Here is a 21597-nt window from a genome sequence, read left to right on the forward strand (position 1 = left end):
TATAGTAATTCTATTCCATTATACAACGTATATTCATTAATTATATAATAGTTCATACATGACTGTCAGTAAAGGTAAATTGGATTAAAATTGTATTGAAATGAAACACATGCCAATCACAAGATGTGACAAGACAAAGCAATGGTAGTTTATGTATGTGAATATAACTATTGTATGTTAATACATTAAACAGTACAACACTACCACTTTGCTCATTGCAATGGGGGTTTCAAACAAAGCATCCCAGGATGACAAGGGTGCACAACACATCATAGCACTATTCAACTAGCACACACCTCTGTTTACACTACGTACCAACAAAAGGAAGGAAAACGGTAAACAACAGTAGTGCTTGTGCCGAGTGCAGTGCATGTTGTATCTGAAAATGGAATCAGTACCGAGTACAGACAGTAGGTCTACTTCAGAGAAAAACATCTGTAGTCTTAGTGACTCTCTGCTTCTCAGCAGAGCCACATCCCAAAGAATATTCTCTAAAACACAATAACATGTCATTGTCATTGACATCTGCTTCGTTTCTGGTACACTAATGTAATAGACGTTGAAATGACTTTATTAGCACTACACTACTCTGACAATAGACAGAGCCTTCAGTAATACATTACAACTTATTTATAACAGGGGCCATGCCGTATGAGATTAAAAACTATACTATACTCAGGTGACAGAGATCTAAATACTTTTTCTCCTTTTTTTGACTTGACCTTCCAAATGGTCCTTCATGATCTTATAAGATCTCATTTCAGAGTATACTTTCCCATGGCAAGATTGTGCAACCTGAGAAATGGGATGGAGGAGCAGCAATAAGAAACCAGTGTTGCCATATTGGGCAGTTTCCCGCCCCATTGGGCTGCTTAAGACAGCCGTCTGCGGGTAAAAAAGGGCAATTCATGGCCATAGAAATATAATTTATTACCTCCGCCAAGGAGGTAATGTTTTCGGTCGCATTGGTTTGTCTGTTTGTCTGTCTGTTTGTCTGTCTGTCAGCAGGATAACTCAAAAACTAATCAACGGATTGGGACCAAACTTTGTGCAATTTTTGGTAATGACCCAAGGAACAAGTGATTAAATTCTGGTGGTGATCTGGATCACGAATCAGAACCAGGACCTTTTTAAAGATTCTTCACCACTGCTTGCCTATAAATCTAGATGTCCCTAGTGACCGCAAATTGAATTGCGGGCCAGGGCAAAACATTCCAGTTCCTAACTCCACTAAAGAAGGCAGAAAGAGAGGGTGTAACATAGTCAAATGTTCTATCAAGCAGCTTCCTTGGCGGAGGTCTGCGCTCTCTGAGTGCTTCTAGTTTAGAATAGAATTAGTGCTTCGAGGAGGGTTTTGATCATTTTTTGGGATGGAAATCATCAGTCTCACCTGGCAACCCTAAGAAATAAGAAATGCTACTGGGAGCATTCTGTTGGGATGAAACAAGTAGGCAAACAGGCAGCTGCCTTCTTCACTGTCTCCTTGAGGACCATGTTGTTATGTTCACTTGTTGCTATCATACACTTGCTAGTGATGCACCTCTGCAGTGAGGAAACACTAAAAGTGTGGTTATCAGTATGAAGCAGCTTATTTAGTTAAGCGTTTCTACCTCAAACTACCATTACCATTGTAACATATATGACATGTACAGTAATGTATTTGTAAATATGTTGTACAATTTAATAAATAGGTACATACGTACTGTACATGTCCATATATGACACATTCGTGTGTGGGAATGAGTACAGTGCACAAGGCAGACAGGTGCAGCTATAGCGTCAAGTATGTAGCTACTAGAGTAACTAGCTTTTCTATCATCCAGAGCGAAGGAGGTAATGTTTTCGGTCGCGTTGGTTTGTCTGTCTGTCTGTTCGTTTGTTTGTCTGTCTGTCAGCAGCATAACTCAAACACCAATCATCGGACTTGGAAACTTTGTGGGTTTGTTGATAATGACCCAAGGAACAAGTGATTAAATTCTGGTGGTGATCCGGATCACGAACCGGAACCAGGACTTTTTTAAAGATTCTGTCTGCAGGATAACTCAAAAACGAATCAACTGATTTGGACGAAACTTTGTGGAGTTGTTAGTAATAACCTAAGGAACAAGTGATAAAATTCTGGTGGTGATCCGGATCACGAAACGGAACCAGGACTTTTCAAAAGATTCTTCACCATCTAGTGACCAGACATGGAATTGCGGGGACTCCACAAAAACAAGGCAGAAAGACTTAGGGTGTACAAACCCCAACTCCGGTGAAGTTGGGACGTTTGGTAAACAGTGAATAAAATCAAAATGCTATCATTTTCAAAGCAATCTATCCATTAGATGGACAATAGTGAAAAGACAACATATTAAGTGTTAAAACAGAGAAAACATATTGTTTTGGGGGACATATGTACTCATTTCTAACTTTATAACTGTAACACATCTCAAATAAGTTGGGACGAGGATCTGTGAAATGTAATAAACATCCAAATAAGATAAAACAACAAAGAAGGTGTCCAATATAGGTGTCCAGGTATAAGATCATCACAGAGAGGCTGAGTCACTCAGAATTAAAGATGCAAAGGGAATAATTACCATAGTTATTAAATACACTTTTGAATTTTTGAATTCCCTTTGATTTACCACGATTGAGTGTATATAAGACATATTTTTGTTAATAAAATCATTGTATAGGTTCATGACATCATTAAATATATATTGGCTGTAGTCTCACTCTAATTCCTGGAGTGCTAGAGCTATTGAAAATTGACCATATCAAGATTGCTTAATGCGTGCAAATGATACAGGGGTGTAACATTCTCCTAAGCACCTGAGCTCACTTGAAATAGACCCAGAAGACATGGGAAACTGTCCTTTGCTTACAGAAGTCAGCAGAAGTTGTAGAAGTCCATTCTTTTTGACAATAATAGAGCATTGCACATCCTGTGCTACAGTGAAAATGGACCATCCAACTTGTGTTAGAGCTAACTTCAAAAGTCAGCCTCCATGATGGCATGCGGGTGCAGTAGTGCATTGGTTAAAATGTTCTCACTCATCTGTAGAGTTAAATACAGTGCTGAATGGTATAAATGGGTTTTAAACAGCATGAAAAGCCACTCATGCATTATATTCTGAAGGGAGATCTTCGATTACTGCCACATAGTAAGGTCAAATTGCATTCTCTACTATGTTTTAACAGTTTGGCTCCATCATAAGGACCAGCAGGTGATAAAATGGTGGGCTTTTGGCCAAGATCTGTCACACTGTCAGCACTACAGAAAGGAAAACATTGCAAAACATGACAAGGAATACACCCACCATTTAAGCTGGTGAAATCATGTCCAAGATAGGAATTAACACTGTTTTTTATATAAAATAATCTCATCAATTAATGTATTTAACTGTTAAGTGTTGTCTTTTGTTTTGTTTTTAGTCTTCCTCGACATTTGCTGCCATTTATTGTCCCCGTCCCAACTCTTTTGAGACGTGTTGGATTTCTGAAGTTAGAAATGAGTACATATGTCCCCCAAAACAATATTTTTTCTCGGTTTTAACACTTAATATGTTGTCTTTTCACTATTCTCCATCTAATGAATAGATTGAATGTTTTGAAAATGATAGCATTTTGATTTTATTCACTGTCTACCAAACGTCCCAACTTCACCGGAGTTGGGGTTTGTAACATAGACAAATGTATCAAGCAGCTTCCTTAGCGGAGGTCTGCGCTCTCCGAGTGCTTCTAGTTGTTGGTGTGTTAGTAAATGGCTTGAGGCTATTGTTTGTTAATGTCTGATCTTGTTAGTTTTAGGCAAAAACATTAAAGCCTCAAGCACCGTTGACGGGCAGAAGTACAAACATTTAAAAAATATGCACATTTAAAATCATCTTTTTAAAGTGTGTACACGTACATACTTCACACTGTATGTGTGCACGACTTTAATTATTGTCACAGTGTTGTGCTGAAAATGTATCCTTTGAGTTGGTCGCGGGGATTGAATGATTGTTCACCGGAAAGTCACTCTTTGACTTCATCGTTGGTGCTGAGTGAAGGCTGACTGCGAAATGAAGACGAGACGGTTGCAAACTCTGTGTTTGGAGAGTCCTTCCTTGTCATGTTGGGCGTGAGGGTCACTTCGCTGTAGACATGTGGCATCTCAATGTCCCCCGGCACATCGTCATAAATGTGGTTATGGACGCCAGTGGTCTGTATCTAAAAACAAAAAGATCACGGTTGTTTAAGTTTAATTTACAATATTTCTACTGACATTTCAACATATACACAACATTTTTTTACGACTGATTAACATTCTGTTTGACCGTTATCCTAATTTTCTGAAATGTGAAACAAAAAAGATTAAATATTTTTAGTTGTGAAAAGATTAGCATGTTATCACAAAATCACAAAATATACTACAGAAAGGGAAGGGAAGATGACAGATGATTGATGATACCTGATGGTTAGCACTTGTGTCCTGCCCTACTGTGTCTGGGCTGCTGGGTGCTTCTGGGTCTTTGGTCTTCTGGCCTTTATGACCCATAACAGTCGATACTTATGGGAAGGAGAGAAGGAGAGTTTGAGACCAGAAACAATTTCAGCAAATAGCATTTTTTACACTCGTGTCCATACATAATAGCAAGAGGAAATGCCTCTCACCAAAAACCAAGAATAATTTGGTTCTCTATTGAATATGAGAAGGACCTCTTGAAAATGTTTATTTTATGGGTACATTTTGGACAGGACCGTGAAGGTTGAGACAGGAATCTGATGGGGGAGGGAGATGGGGAAGGTTTGGGAAATGGTTGTATGTGAACCTAGACCCCTAGACTACATATTTTTCACTAAACAAGAAAAAGACTACTTACATGATATTTTCCGCCATATGTAAATAGCAAGTAAGCCGATAGCCATGAAGAGGAGGCCGAAGGTACAGGAAGACGTGATGGCTAGCACACCCTCCCATGACATGCTAGACGGTGCAAAAACATTATGTTATTGTTTTTATTATTGTTTTGTTATTATTAATATTATTTTTATTGTTGTTGTTTTAGTAGCAGTAGTAGTAGTAGTAGTAGCTGTAGAATTTAATAACAACAGTAATAATACGGTAATAATAATCATCATTATCATCTTCGTAATGACCCATAATAACCATGAATACCTTTAAATAAAATAATGCTGTATCCTGCTGTAAACCAACATGTAAACACGTACTGTAAAGTAAACAGCAATTATGTTGGTATTACAACAAATCCTACATAATGCATCAAGAGTATGGATTGTCAGTCAAATCAGAGAAACAGATAGATATAGCCTATAGGTGTAAGGACATCATGCTTTTAAATTATTATGTCACCAAAGTTGTTCTAGGTTCCCTTTTGTATGTCTCTAATGTCACCTCATGGACATACAAAGTAGGTCGAAAAAAGTGTTATTGAACCATGTTCAATATGAGAAGACAGTGAGTGTGGTTCTTTTACACTTAATCTAATGCATTGAACTCAAACTCAAACTCAAATATATTGGGGCTAGTAGTATGAGTGCTAATAACCTCACATTTGCTACCTCATGAACATACCCTTGAGCAGGAGGAGGAGGAGGGAAGTGTGGTGTAGTTGTTAAGGCCGAGATGTTTGTTGGAGTTGGACTGGTTATAGTTGGAGTGGTTCTTGTGATTGTTGGTGTTGTTGGTGCTGGGGCAGCAGTTGGTGGTCGGGGTGTGCCTGGAGTGGGGAAATGGATAAATGTAGTCAGCTAATGATGGGGAGAGGGAAAGATGCTCTGTACTAACCAGGCCACGCCCTCCTAGTGACGAAACACCTTCAGCGTTGCTTCTAGTCAGGCCAGGAGCAATACAAATATCCTTTCTGAGCTCCGGAAAAATCGGGAACTCCTCCCGCTTTGTTGGGAAGCAAACAACCAGAAGCAAACCGAGGGAGGCGGGTCGACCATGCCATTTGGGAAATGTTAATTGTTATGCTCTTGGTGAGATCAAGTCTCAAAGAGAATGGAAAGTCGAAGATAATCAGGCTAGCTCTGAACATAATTGTGTGTAGAAGACCACTGTGCTTGCAGTAATGACATACTAAACAAACAGTCAATTAGATGTAGGCAGTGGGCCAAGAATCATAGCTCATCTAGAAAATGAGTTTCGTTGTGACCGTTTAGTGGCAACTTCAAAACATGTTTTCTTGATCAATTTGGGGGTGCTGAATCCAAATCTGCCTGTTGCCACGGCGTCAGCCTGCACATTTGGCCACCACAAGGGGAGCTATATTAATTTTGCTTATTTATGAGTAGAAACAGAGTTTTAGAGTTTTCCTTCCTGTTCAGTAATAACATTTTACAGATTGCTTTTTGTAACAACATTTTCCCCATGAAGTTTTTTGGACCATTTTCTTTACTTCAAGCCATGTTTTTCTCCAAACATGACAGTTGATTGGTTGAATTATAGAACAACATGCATTGCATATACATTACAATCTAGACTCAAGATGGAAGAAAATACTAAAATATGACTGTGATGCAGGATATTCTGTGCGCGTCATCATGGCTCCCTATGCGGGTGCCATTGAACATTTGGAACGCATGCCCTCTTTGAAAACTTTCATATCCCTTGCCAGTATTAATTATGGACTTTATTAACTGCTACGTTGAAAGTTTACACGTTTGCAATGTGTTTCATGCCTTGTAATCTAGCATTTGGATGCACACATTAGAGTCCCAAACCCTATATTCATATTCAAACATTTCACGCATCCCTTCCACACATTCTTAGTTAGAACTATTGTACTACTCCCCTAAAAAGGAAAAAATATCTCAACTGATCAAACTGTGTGCAACTGAGAGAAGTGACTTCCAAGTTTTTTGTATAATCCTGATAATTTTCTTTGAGTTCCGACACAGTAGTAGACGTACAGTAGTTGCTGTTTGCCCCTTGTACTGCTATAGAGAGCTGATCTCAATTGAATAATTATAAATAATCATTATAATAAAAAGACCACGGCTATAAGATTATTGGTAAAAATGGGCTCTGCATGGAATAATGGATGACATATTGATACAATTGATCTAGTATGCCAGGCCTATTGATACCAAAATTGACCTTTGACCCATAGTTGGCGCACTATTACTAGGATATTCCCACCTTGTATCCATCATTCTTGTGTCAAAGGGTCACGTAAAGACAACATGCAATAACTGACGTGGTGATTTACTTGTTTTGTGCTCATAGTTATGACAAGCCATGATCTTCTAACCCTCTAATGCACTACATTGCCCTCTGGCAAACCCAATGTTTTTTAAAACCTCATGTCCAGTGTGTGTCTCTTTACATTATCAAAACCAAATCAGAATGTTAGAAGAGACATGAACAGAACAATTTAGAGTGGTTTGGGTGACACTATGTTGTAGTATTTGGGGGGACTTCCTCTTGGGTGCGATGGGGGGGGGGACACAAGATCTTTTCGCATTATTAGTGTAACTAAAACATGATAAAATCATGAAATAAAAAATACTTTTATGTGCACAAGGCTGTAAAGACTCTTATCAGGTTTTAAAAAGGGTTTCCCTTTGTGATTGTTTGTCTTTGCGTTGCCTCAATGCAACGTTGTTCGATAAAAAGGGGTACTTTTTTTGGGTGACTTAATTATTATTGTTTTGTTTGTGTGTGGTTGTGTAACCACATCATCACATATATTTTATCCAGTAAAGACAAAAACTAAATGTTCTGAAAGTAAATTGGAAATATCTTATACATATCTGATATCTTATAATTTATACACATTTTGACAAACAAAATGAATGTAATAATGCTTTATGGATTAACGCATCAGGATCTGCATGCTAGAGAAATTTCATCTGAAGTTAGGTAGGACAGGGGCAATGTCAGTGATGAACATCTAAATGTAGAAGAGAGGGAGTTATGGTAGAGGAGGGGAAATAGAGTATTAACTACTGCTCATTATTCCTCTAAGTATGGGGGAGAATTGCCGTATCCAGCTTCAAACTCAGACCACCTGGGTACTACAATAGTGGTACTAACTGTTGTCTCTATATATTATAGGTCTCTTTCTACAGGATGTTAGTCAACTCTGCCTTCCTGCTTGGGGAAGCACATCTTTTGTGCTTTACACACCCCACGGTGTTCCCCACGCAACTCCCGCCATACTTCATTTATGTCTAGGCTTCACTCATAACTAGGGGTCCTGAGTCCAGGGCCAGCCCAAGCCTTTATGGGGCCCTAAGCAAAGTTTCATCTGGGTTCCCCATACCACCACCTACTCATCATCAGATGCTTTGTAAGCATCATTTACTTGCACAAACGTGATGGTTAGGAACTAAGGACATACAGTAGGCAGGCTGTCTGTAGATCATTATGCACTGCACTTCTTGGAGCAAAATTTCGCAGAAAGCCATTTATCGCAAAGGAATATCTTAGTTTCACTTCAAAACTATTTTTAGTTATATTCTGCATTTATTGTAGGGTTTGTACAATTAAGTGTGGTACATGAAAAAGGACGTTGTATCCACCATCATTGAGGTGTCCCCCGATATACAGCATAATGGCTCCTGTCTCCATCGAGGCTCAGAAAGAAATTAGGACTAGGGAATATAGTATAGAGTTCATTTTCCCCCCCAAATTCCTGGAACTTTGCTGCCCAGGGTGGGCTGGTGGCAGGGCCCTAAGCCATTGAATAGTTTGCTTATGCCTCGGGCCAGCCCTGCCTGAGTCCTACAGGTTAGGCCTATCCTTGTAGTCACTTGCACGGAATTATGGCTTACATGTAGTGGAGAGGTGTCTCCAATTGGCGTATCTAAAAGAAATCTCACTTCTGACACCAGCAAATGGGGATAACTTTGCTTGTCCAGCTTCAAATGCAGGCCCCTCGGGGTGCCAAATGTGCAATATGACCAACCACACCAAGCAGCCAGTCTCATTTACATGACATTTAGGGCACACACACACAAACCTAGTAATGATCATTCCATCACTTTTTTTTTTTGTGCACCTCTGTTTTACCTGAGGTAATTGCGTGTTTTGTTTTTTTTGTTAAATTTTAAACTGAATAAAAATACGAATATTGGGCCTACAGGATAAATAATCCAAAAAAATAAAATACATTTTATCAATAAAATGTCTCAAAATTAACTAGCCATATTTTGTGTGCAGTAGAGGGCTTAATTATCAGTAATGTCAAGCAATGCATGTTGAGTTCAAATTAATTGTTTAACCTGTGGTACTTTTGTTGCCATGGCCATCTCCTTATTTTACAACATCAAAAAAAACTTTTCACAAAGTATGTTTAATAGAAATATTACACATTAACATCATCCTTTTTTTTCATAATATGAAATACACAGTAGCTGCAGTGATTTCAGGCAGTTCATTCACCTACCACATGGTGGCGCTATGCCTAACTGCCATTACACACACAGAGAAATGTTGGTAGGCATAATACACAGTAATCTGTGAAGTTTCACACTTGTGAAGCACTCCAAAAGGAGTTGGTGACACATATCTGTTGAATGGCCAATTTTAATTAAATTCCCACATTACCAAATGTCGCTATTTCAACCTTTGTTTTTTAAATCAATGTGCAACTTTTGACGATGGCAACACCTAGAATATTGATTTATGTACTATCAAGTACTTATATCAGCAAAAACCAAGTTGCCACCTGATCACTCCGACGAAACTGCAAGATAGGATTTCTGGCCCGCTGCCTAATGGTGTAATTCACATAATATACTTAATGTTAAATCCAAAACATTAGCTATTCCATTTCTACAGTGTACATTTCAATGAATGCTCATTTAACACGTCACATCATCCATAATGTAAACGGCTTAATATTCATACTGCTTAATATGTGTTTCCTGACCCATTAAAACTTCAAGGAATTGTATCATTAAACTGTGAAAAAGCAAAAAGGCAATATTTTAATTATTTAATTTCATTGAACATTTCAGACTGCTCTGTGACAAAAATAGAGTTTGTGTCAAAATGTGTATAGTCTCTCTGTGTCTACCACAGAAGGTCTTGAGGTTTGATGCTTGAAGATGATAAACCAGATATTCAGCATGTGTGGATTAAATATACTGTATCATGAGTCAATTAGAAATAATTCATTGTTAAATTTAAATTGAAAAAAGAGATAGGGAACAAATTTAAGTTTAGGTTAAAAAAAAGAGATAGAGAATAAAACCACTCACTTGTCGTGATACCCATAATAGGCTGTTTGTCTGAAGGCCGTAGGCTAAGAACACTGGATACAGTAGGGACTACAGGTGTCAAGCAACAGGTCACAGTTAAATTCCAGGAAATAGTATGTTTCACGTCAATCAGTTAATTCCAGAGAAAACTATATCAAAAAAGCAACAGCAATATTATCTCAAGGAAGTTCGAGTTGCATGTTAAAATGGCAACATCCATCCCTGTGGCAGATATTGAATAGTGTGCTGAGGACAGAGACACGCTCTGAAATAAGGGGACGTTTATTACAGTGTCAGCAATAGGTGACCTATTCATCCAATAAACATTTTCATAGCTATGAAATCAATTGTCATCTACTAATAATAACACGGTTAGGCCTGACTCCTGAGGTCTTGCGAACTGCTGTGAGATACTGTGTAGGTTAACAGAGGGCCACTCTGTTACATGTTTATTGCTGGGTTTTGTAATAGTAGCCCTCCAGGTCTTTTGCCATCAGCACTTAATTTCATCACGGCTGCCAGTGCAGTGAGATAGCAGTAAGAATATTTTAAATTAAAGCCGCAAGCGGACATTTTGCCCCCATCTGCCTTTTCTGTTGTTTAAGTCAGATAGACAGCTTTACCAAGCTTCAGGCAGAGAGAGTAGAGAGAGAGGTTCCATTGGCCCATTGTTTCCGGGTTCTATTATTGCAAGGTGGAGGGGGGGGGGGATCCCCCTTTAGACAGACCTAGGCAGACCTAAGGACTATTCTATTCAATGCTAGGAGCATTATGACACGCCCTTTTAGGCAGACTGGAACCTGGTCACATTAGGTGCCCATAGAAACCTATTATGTTGGCATATCTCTATATACTTAAAGAATCTCTGCTTCAGGTATGAAAGTGAAGGTATAGGGCAGGCCAACCATGCCAAACAAATAATTTTCTCCAATGTGGTGAAACTACCACATGCTGACACTATAGACTAGAGGTTTGGGTTTTACCATTATGGATGTTGTTAATAAGCCTCCGTTTGGTGAGTTTCTTTTATCTCAATCAAAGCATAATGACTTCATGAGCCATTTCATGTTTACCTATGGCACAGTGACTTTGGTGCAACACCATTTTACTTTTCTAAATGTTTTTTCAGCAGCATCCTATCAATAAATACGCCAAATTTCAAATCAGAAGTTCAGTCACCTACAACATGGTGGCGCTATGCCAGATTGTCATATCTGTCATAAAGATTTTTTTGTTCATATACTATCACTTGTGAATTTTCACTGTTATGAACCACTGGTTGTGGTTGTGTTGTGAATTGGTTTTGTTTTTAATTTGATGCTTAAATTCTTTTTTTTATCCTACCACAGCATCTTGAGCGCTTGTACACCTAAAATGTGAACAAGAACAAGACAAAAGAAAGAGAAATAATAATAATAAAGAAAAACACACTTTTGGTGCTCGGGCCCTAACAAGAAATCTGCCCACCCAGGGCCGCTTCAACTAATTGCTAGTGTGCTATCAGGCTATCAGATCAGTGATGTGGATGTGTGCTTGTTAGAGCTGTCCTCAGTGTTGCCAGATTGGACTGTTACCTGCCAATTGGGCGCTTAGGATGGCCTTCTGCTGATAAAAAAAGGGGTAGAAAGGGCGTTTTGGGGCACATTTTTCTGCTGATTTATGTCAATAGAAATCAGTAGAGTTTATTTCTTGTAGTGCTTCCAGCAGGGTGGGTTTTGAGCATTTTTTAAAGACTGGAAATCATCAGTCTCATCTGGCAACACAGAGCTGGCCTCTGGCGAGGTCAGTCAGTCAGCCTGTCTCCTGCATGTCAGTGGGAGGGGGGACAGAGATGGCCATCAGTCTGTCAGTCAATCAGGGACTGGAGAGGGGGAGAGGTGGAGGGAGAGTGAGAGAGAGAGAGAGAGAGAGAGAGAGAGAGAGAGATACAAGGAAAACAGTGGAGTAATAGAGAGGAAGAGAGAGAGAGAGAGAGGGAGAGAGAGAGAGAGAGAGAGAGAGAGAGAGATACAAGGAAAAGAGTGGAGTAATAGAGTGGAAGGTAGAGAGAAGGGGGGAGGTGGAGGGAGAGAGAGAGAGAGAGAGCAGATAGAAGGAAATGAGTGGAGCAATGGAGTGTAAAAGGTAGAGAGAGAAAGGGCTAGGACGGAGATACAGAGAGAGGGAGATAATGTACAGAGAGAGAGAGATAAACAGAGAGATGCAGGAGAGAGAGCGAGAGAATGAAGGAAAGGGAGAGAGTAGATGGAGAGACAAAGAGAGTGGGAGTTAGAGGGAGATGGGGGTGGTTAGATGAAGGAAGGAGAGAAAGAGAGAGAGAGAGAGAGAGCTTGGGCCTTCAGTCAGTCAACACTGACAGAAGAAAGTAGAGAGAGGGAGAGAGAGAGAGAACGCATGAGAGAGAGAGGGAGGGATAGAGAGAGAGAGGGAGGGATAGAGAGAGAGAGAGAGAGAGAGAGCACTCTGACAATCAGCTGTGCAGTAGTTTCAGGTGAGACCGGCTTCTTTGCACATCAAACAAAGGCAGTGCTGTGTGGCCGCCGCACCTGACTTTGCATACGGACGATAAGGCTCGAGGAGGGGGAGGGGGAGGGGCTGGAGAGGGGCTGGAGAGGTGTAGAGGTGTAGAGGGAAAGGCCTTGCGCGGCTCCCGCCTGCCTCTCCCTCGCTAGAAGCCAGGTCTGGACTGGGGGAGGAATTGGACTCAGGCACTTTTGTCTTAAAGGGGCCCCATGTAATTAGCGGCAAAGAATTGACTCACTGGTGGGCCCTTCACCCTCGTGGGCCCCTATTTTCAGAAAAGTAAAAAATAAAAAAATACAATTCTGAAAATATGAGCCCATAAGGGTGCAGGGCCCACCGGAAAGTGCCCGCTGTGCCAGATGGCCAGTTCAGCCCTGCTGGAAGCTACCCGGATACACACTCTTGTTGACACATCAAACATTTCCATAGCTGCTGTGCTGAGCGGACACACGGAAACACCCAGGGAAACGAAATGGGAACATGCTCACACACATACGTACAGTTGGCTCTGCAGTACACCAGTGTAATGTATCTCACCTCACCACACATATATATGTAGATTCTGTAAACTCTACACCAGTGCAGTGTATGTCTATAGTACCCTCTTACTGCAGATGTGCACGTCAAGTGGCTTGTTGACTCATTACTGAAAACATTCAACTACATCATAAGAACATTGCTATGCAGGGAGTCTTAGGTAAGCGATTAAGACTTGGCCATTACCATTTTAGTGACAATAAGGTTATAACATGGGCTCTGCAATTAGGAGTGAATCTCACACCTTTGACACTTGCCCAGCTGAGATGAGGGAGTGCAGTTTAAATGGGAAATTTGGGAATGGAATATACAGTGAAGCAAATCCCTAAAACACACCTGTTGTGCTTGTTATGTGACATCATTGGATAAATGTCAATAAGGCCGATCATTTATGTTATCTTACTCAAAATGTGATGTTTGTCCTGTTTTATATAGTACTACTGTACTAAGATACGATAAGATAAGATAAACTTTTATTATCTGTTTGCACAGAAATTTGTCTTGCATGACACTTCTCTACAATGCACATGTAAATGCACATTAAAGACACACAAAACACAACATGCCCTATATTCTAGTCATCGGTCCAGAGGCTGTTAGAGCAGCACAGTCCAATACAAATTTAAAAAGTATAAGACATAGATACAAGGTAAGAAATAAGGCACAAGACCTTTAATTGTCAGATAAAAAGTTGATGCATTTAGTATCACAGTCCAGGGAGACGTAAAAATAAGAAGTATACTGTATATACTTGAATTCACACTGTAACGTCATGAAGGGTATGAGACGAGGGCAAGTGTTCCCCTGTACTCTGAAACAGCTGGTCATATTTCACACACAGCGAGCCCTTGACAGGTGGCAGCAGTGTGATCATGTGATCATGTCATGTGACCACCCTGCCACACCCAAGCGTCAGCTGGTAGGGTTGGTTAAGAGCTACCAGAGCCATCTAATAACAGAGTTGCGCAAACCGGGGACCAGGAAGTCGGTTGGTGATGTGATTCGCGTAGATTAAAATGTTTCTTAACAGTAAACTTCTGTTCGTTGGAAACTAACACAGAACCATCACATACCAAACAAAGATTAAGTACAAACAAATTACATTACCTTTACCACATTTTCTGTGTTCTACGGCCACCTCCTGGAACTAAGTAACTTCTAATAGAACTAAAGTCAATGGGGATTTCCACGTTAACGCTCCGTGAGGCTCCATGAGAGCCGCCATTGCTGTGGAAAGATTGGTCCATAGAGGTCTATGGGAGTGGCGTAACTCTGATATTAGATGGCTCTGAGAGCTACTACGGTGTGTACAGTACAGTAGGTTGTCATAATCATTGTAGAGTACACCTCAGCGATCACTGTTTACCTGCCTGCCGTTTCCTATCATGGCTAGGGTTCACATTGACAATGATTGTAGGTGGTTTGATGTTTTTTTTCCCCAGAACAGAAACCATCTTTTAATTATATTTGGTAACATTTTATAAAATTACAAAGTACATTATGCTACAAAAGTGTCATGCGTAATGTAATAATAATGTAGGGACAGTAAAATGAGGTGTATAAATAAAATCTGATGTTCTTTTGAATATTACTCAACCTCACACTAAACTACACACATCTGAAACCCTTACAGAGATCCAAACTCACAGTTATTGTTTATTTGCCTGTCCTCTGTTATCTTGCGAAAGGTTCACACCGCCACCATTTCAAAGCAGAAACCATCATCTTTTAAAAATCATTACATTACACGATTACATCACACTACACAACACAGCTGCCTGTCGGCTGCTGTTATCCAGAGAGACTTACAGTTATTTTAGGTGCAGGGACACTCTGCCGAGAGCATTGTAAGATATGATGCCTTGCTGATGGGGTAGGTCAGGCATGAGTGAGGGGCAGGGCTGCACTGGGATGAGAAATCAGGCCGGGCATTTGGTCCACCAGGCATTGAGAGAGACAATGATGCCTTTGATTCATCTAATATGATGATTTTTTTTTTTTTTTTAATTTTAGGGGCTTTTATGCCTTTATTTGACAGGACAGTTGAAGAAGGTGACAGGAAGCGAATGAGACAGAGAGACAGGGGAGGATCAGGAAATGACCCCGGCCGGACTCGAACCGGGGTCCCCGTGGGTGGGCATGCAAGCCCAAATGTGGGGGGCTTTGCGCGCTGTGCCACAGCGCCCCCTATATGAGATATTTTGACCCTAACAGCCAAAATGCTTTACAGTGTAGTAGTATCTGACTATCTCAAAGAAGCCTGCTGGGGCAGCATGAGGACCGGTATCATTTAGGGAAGGGCCTGGCCAAAATCATCAACAGTCCACCGGGCAAATGCCTTGTATGCCAGATGGCCAATCGATCCATGGCTGAGAGGTGCTGGACAGTGTGGCTTATTTACTTCCACCACCCACGCTTCTCCAGATACAGAAGAATTTAGATGCTTGGCCCTACTGTGGCTCTAACGCTAGGACACTGGGCTGCTACGCCAGCGACCTGGGTTCGATTCCGACCTGGGTCCTTTGCCAAACCTTCCCCATCTCTCTCTCCCACACATTTCCTGTCAAAATCTCTCACTGTTCTGTCAGGGATAAACTAATAAAAGACCAAAACGATATTGAAAAAAAATTACATGCTGGCAGTGACAAAAGTCAACAGCATGCACACGCTGTGCAATATTCTGTAGTATATTTGGTGGAAATGTCAATACATTGTATTCTAATGAAGGTCAAGCGAAAAGTGATGTTTAAATATAGAGCAGGGGGAAGTGACAATTTCCATGAATGTATTTTTAGCTCTGACGTGACGTGTCAAAACAATGCATCATTTCAGATCATTTGTATCAGTCTAGTGTTGTGCTTCTGGTGTTTGTAAGTTACAAAGTAATTTGTTGCGTTTAAATCTTTGGCAGCCATCTCTCCATGTCCCTGGTCTGACTCATAATAGCCCCAATTTTGCCTCCTTTCAAAAATGGTATTTTTCTGCATGTGTCTCTTTTTTCTGCTAAAACAGCATGTTCTACGTAAGTGTAATGCATCAGTTTGTGTTTGTAATGAATTTGTAAAGTCATTTTGTTTGTCATATATTTTTTTTATTCCATCAGCTGAAGAGTGAGTCACTCACCATACTAGCAACACAGCATGCAATAATAGCAGACTTAATTGTTGAGAACATTCACTGTAACTACGTAGCACTTCTTTAAAACCTCAGGGGAATAGTCATGGAATGACGTGTTGAAAACCTCTGTCCTTGAGCAAGGCATGGGCAGTCATGGGTAAGCGGTTAGGGCGTCAGACTTGTAGCCCGAAGGTTGCTAGTTCCACTCCCAACTTGCCAGGTTGTTGGGGGGAGTAATTAACCAGTGCTCTATCCACCCCTCCTCCATGACTGAGGTACCCTGAGCATAGTACTGTTCTGCCGCACAGGTCCCTATCGGGCGCCATTGGGGGCTACCCCTGCATGGGTGAGGCATAAATGTAATTTTGTTGTGTGCAGTGTTCACTTGTGTCCTGTGGAGTGCTATGTCACAATGACAATGGGAGTTGGAGTTTCCCAGTTGGGCATCAAATCTTACAGTGCTCTCGGCGGAGTGTCTTATTGTCAGGGCACAGAGACTCAGGAAACAAGATTAAAAGTCACTCGGGTCGTTTAATAAAAAAAAAACACAAACCAAGGCAGGAGAAATTAGACAAAATCTTGAAGTCAGCACACAGAGGATTGTGACCTGAGTCCAAAAGAAAGGTTCCAGCCTTGCAAGAGATTAATGTCCAACTGAAAAGTGGGCTCACCGTCGGGTCCATCTCTGCAAAAAGGCTACTTCCTCTTTGTGTAACCTCTTACTGCAGATTGAGTCGTCGGCGGGCCTGTTTACTATATGTTGAAAATAACTCAACTACATCATAACAACATTGCTATGACATTACTGAAAGCCGTAAGTAACAGATTAAGACAAAGCTATTACAGTTTAAGTGACAGTAAGGTTATAACATAGGCTCTGCGCTAAGGGGTTTAATTTAATCATATCCTCTCTATCTGCCTTCCCTTCCCTTCCCCCAGTTCTGATCCTGGAGCCGCTGGACAACCTGTGGGGGAAGACCCTGAAGATCACGGACTTCGGGCTGGCGCGCGAGTGGCACCGCACCACCAAGATGAGCGCAGCAGGCACCTACGCCTGGATGGCACCCGAGGTCATCAAGCTCTCGCTCTTCTCCAAGAGCAGCGACGTCTGGAGGTGTGTGTGTGTGTGTGTGTGTGTGTGTGTGTGTGTGTGTGTGTGTGTGTGTGTGTGTGTGTGTGTGTGTGTGTGCGTGTGTGCGTGTGTGTGTGCGTGCGTGTGTGTGTGTGTGTGTGCGTGTGCGTGTGTGTGTGTGTGTGTGTGTGCGAGGTCATCAAGCTGTCGCTCTTCTCCAAGAGCAGCGACGTCTGGAGGTGTGTGTGTGTGTGTGTGTGTGTGTGTGTGTGTGTGTGTGTGTGTGTGTGTGTGTGTGTGTGTGTGTGTGTGTGTGTGTGTGTGTGTGTGTGTGTTTATGTGTGTGTGTGTGTGTGTGTGTGTGTGTGTGTGTGTGCGAGGTCATCAAGCTCTCGCTCTAGATAGATAGATAGATAGATAGATAGATAGATAGATAGATAGATAGATAGCAGACACCTACGCCTGGATGGCACCCGAGGTCATCAAGCTATCGCTCTTCTCCAAGAGCAGCGGCGTCTGGAGGTACAGTAGACGTCTCTAGCTTCTTATTATAATTAGGAAAGAATGTTTTCGGTCACGTTGGTTTGTCTGTTTGTCTGTCTGTCTGTTTGTCTGTCTGTTTGTTTGTCTGTAGCAGGATAACTCAAAAAGTTAAGAATGGCTTTGGATGAAACTTTGTGGAGTTGTTGGAAATGACAAAGGGAACAAGTGATTACATTTTGGTTATGATGTTTTGAACACGATCCGGATCCAGGATATTTTGTACAGATTCTTCACCATTGCAGGATGGGGTGACATTCCAGTTTGTAACTCCACAAAAACAAAGTGGAAAGACTTGATTTTTTTTTTGGCTGTAACAGTCAAATCGCTTCTTTGGCGGATGTCTGCACTCTCTGAGTGCATTTCTAGTTTTAAAATTAACCTCTCGCCTCTCACCATAGAGCACCATCTCAACAAAAAACATTTGCAGGTACAACGCTTATTTTGAGCAAAGTTTAGTGAGTGTCAGTTGTTACCTGAAGGCAGAGGCCTAGGGCCTTACTTTACTGGCAATCAACCAATTTTCCAAGGTATTCTAAACCCAGCCATCATACAGGCAGAGAGGGTTTTGATTGCTGGCTGACTGACTGTTCTGTGGCAGCTGTGGCCTAATGGTTAAGGAGGTGGTCTTAAGATCAGAGGGTTGCAGGTTCGAATCCCACCCTTACCTCTCCCTATACCTCATTTCATGGCTGAAGTGCCCTTGAGCTAGGCACCTAACCCCATATTGCTCCAGGAAATGTAATCAGTGCCCTGTACATGACTGTAAGTCACTTGGGATAAAAAGTCAAGTCAAGTCAAGTCAAGTAGGTTTTATTGTCAATTTCTTTACATGCACTGGTCATACAAAGAATTTGAAATTACATTTCTTGCTTTCCCATACAGACATAGACTAATCTAGGTAAGGACATAGACAGTATAGACATAGACAGTACTTATACATGGACTTAAGACAGTATGGACATAGACAGTGCTCATACAGACATTTAAAGTGCAAGACTGGACAACAGAAGACTTGTAGAGGACATACATTAAGAGGTATTGTTGTGCTTTTGTGCTTTTCCTAAAAAGTCCTTTATAGCGTTCTGACATGGTAATAGTAGCATTTTGAAGAAAAATAAATATTAAAAAGGTCTGTCAAGTACACCAGCAGCAGTGTGTGTGTGTGTGTGAGTGTGTAATATAATGTTCTCTCTCTCTCTCTCTCTCTCTCTCTCTCTCTCTCTCTCTCTCTCTCTCTCTCTCTCTCTCCCTCTGTCCCGCTCCTCAGTTTTGGCGTTCTGCTGTGGGAGCTGCTGACAGGGGAGGTGCCCTATAGGGAGATTGATGCGTTGGCTGTGGCCTATGGCGTAGCGGTGAACAAGCTGACCCTGCCCATCCCCTCTACCTGCCCCGAGGCCTTCGCACACCTGCTGGAGGGTGAGTGAGACACTGCCGACACCTTCAACTTTTCAACTTTCGTTTGGGGTCAGAGGTCAAGGCTCAACAAACCAGGGGTGCATTTCTCAAAACTGTAGTTGCTAACTATGTTAGCTACTTTGCTGTTTGCAATGCAATTCCCCATTGGCAACTACCCAAATTCCTAAGTGGCTAACAACTACGCTTTTGATAAATGCACTCCTGGTTTTATTTGTGTGTGTGTGTGTGTGTGTGTGTGTGTGTGTGTGTGTGTAGGGCTGGGTATTGCAGCCATGTTCCTGTATCGATTCGATTTCGATTCTTAGGGCTTTGAATCGATTAATCACGATTCAATTAGATTCGATTCGATTCACTCCGAATCGATTCAATCAGTTCCCTTCTTGGTGCAAGGATTTCCCCCAAAAGATGCTGTTGCCTATTTTTATATAAAATGTCAAAGGGCTGTGGCTTGACAGTGTTAACAGATTGCTAATTTGCAATAAGTAGGCCTAGGACTAATTGACTAATACCTACTGGGTATTTTCCATAGACCTAAATGAAACAAAAAGAACAAAAAGAAAAAGAGTAAAAAAAATCGATGTTGTGCCCTGTGAATCGATTATGTGAATTTTAAATGATATCGATCGATTATCGATTGAATCGATTATTTTACCCAGCCCTATGTGTGTGTGTGTGTGTGTGTGTGTGTGTGTGTGTGTGTGTGTGTGTGTGTGTGTGTGTGTGTGTGTGTGTGTGTGTGTGTGTGTTAATTGTGATAGGACAGTGCAAATAAGTCAGGAAATGGTTGGGTGAGGGAGATGGGGTAGTGCTGGGAAATGACCTAGGCCAGATTTGAACCTGGGTCGCCCATGGGCAAACATAACTGTATAATGGTATTATAAGCCACAGAGCATTCTCCGGAGACGTTCAACTTTTGAACTTTCTGTGTCAGGGGTCAGATTGTTGCCGAACCTGCTTGAAAAAGTGCAAAGTCATCATTATGCCTTATGCCAAGTGTTCCTGTGTTTGTACCTGTACATTAACACACAATGGTGTCATATGCATGTGTGGATAGAGGTGTGACATTTGCCTAGCCGTGCTAGACCCACTTCGAATCAAGTTGAGTGAGTGAAAAGTGAAATTCATGTGCTGATAACGGGGGTCTGAATTGAGTGAAAGTTACATGTGTCAGGCTCAGCAAGTATTTCACATGAACTATTACGTTAGCTCAATCGGACCAGGTAGCATGCGACCCTCATTCTCACTACTCAGACCTACTCTGACTGCCCATGTGGTCTATACAGCCATTATAGCATAACTAATTGAATGGGACCAGACCAGTTAACAATGGTCAAATCTGACTGATTCTTACATTGCCAATTGACTGATATTATTATCAATCCTCTTCTCCCTCTCCCTGTCTCTTACAATTGCATCTCTCTGTGTGGTACTCAAACAGAACTGGTCTAAAAACTGATTGATTCCTACACTCATCATCGTCCTCATCCGCCATCTCTCTAGTAGGGATGGAAATTATCAATTAATTTATCAATTGTTAGTTGATTGACCTTGTCGATTGACTTAAGACTAATTGATAGGCGGCGGCGTCCCCCCGAAATCTCAATGTTTCACAGAAAAAAATGTTATCTAAATATTTGAATTAAAAATTGAGATAAAATACTAAATTTAAAATTATTCTATTTGAATTCTTTAATCCAATGTGATTTAAATATGACCGATATTCACACCCCTCTTCACACACACTCTTCACATGCCCATTTCACCTGGGTGTCTTGTCAGTCGAATTGGCGATAATTGTTGTGATTAATGTTTTTTAATCGATTAACGCATTAATTAATTATAGTCGATTAATCGGTTAATTGCTTGCATCCCTAATGTAGAGTGTTGGAGCCATAACCCCCACAGCCGGCCGGCGTTCGGCTGCATCCAGTAGAGTAGAGCAGTGTTTCCCAACCAGAGGTACGTGTACCACTAGGGGTACGCGAGCACACTGCAGGGGGTACTTGGAAAAATTTAATTATTATAAGAAATGTATGAAGCAGTCACATCAGGACAGAAAAAGCGATACAGTATGTGAATTAGGGGTACTCGTGGCACAACTAAGATGCTTAGGGGGTACGCAAGACAAAAAAGGTTGGGAAACAATGGAGTAGAGTACAGATCAGAGTTCCTACTGGTCATGGTCTGTT

At 41.2% G+C, this 21597-nt stretch overlaps 1 protein-coding gene across 1 annotated transcript in view; it reads left to right on the top strand.

Moving 5' to 3' along the window:
* The window catches only part of map3k10 (mitogen-activated protein kinase kinase kinase 10), a 61690-nt gene that overhangs the window by 16712 nt on the left and 23381 nt on the right, over positions 1 to 21597 (top strand). The window contains exons 4-5 of the mRNA XM_063205989.1: positions 17317 to 17491; positions 19260 to 19408. Of these exons, the coding sequence (XP_063062059.1) occupies positions 17317 to 17491; positions 19260 to 19408 (324 nt within the window). The remainder of the gene's footprint in view (positions 1 to 17316; positions 17492 to 19259; positions 19409 to 21597) is intronic.

Source organism: Engraulis encrasicolus, chromosome 8 (assembly GCF_034702125.1).
Source record: "Engraulis encrasicolus isolate BLACKSEA-1 chromosome 8, IST_EnEncr_1.0, whole genome shotgun sequence".
In the NCBI taxonomy this organism is placed as follows: domain Eukaryota; kingdom Metazoa; phylum Chordata; class Actinopteri; order Clupeiformes; family Engraulidae; genus Engraulis; species Engraulis encrasicolus.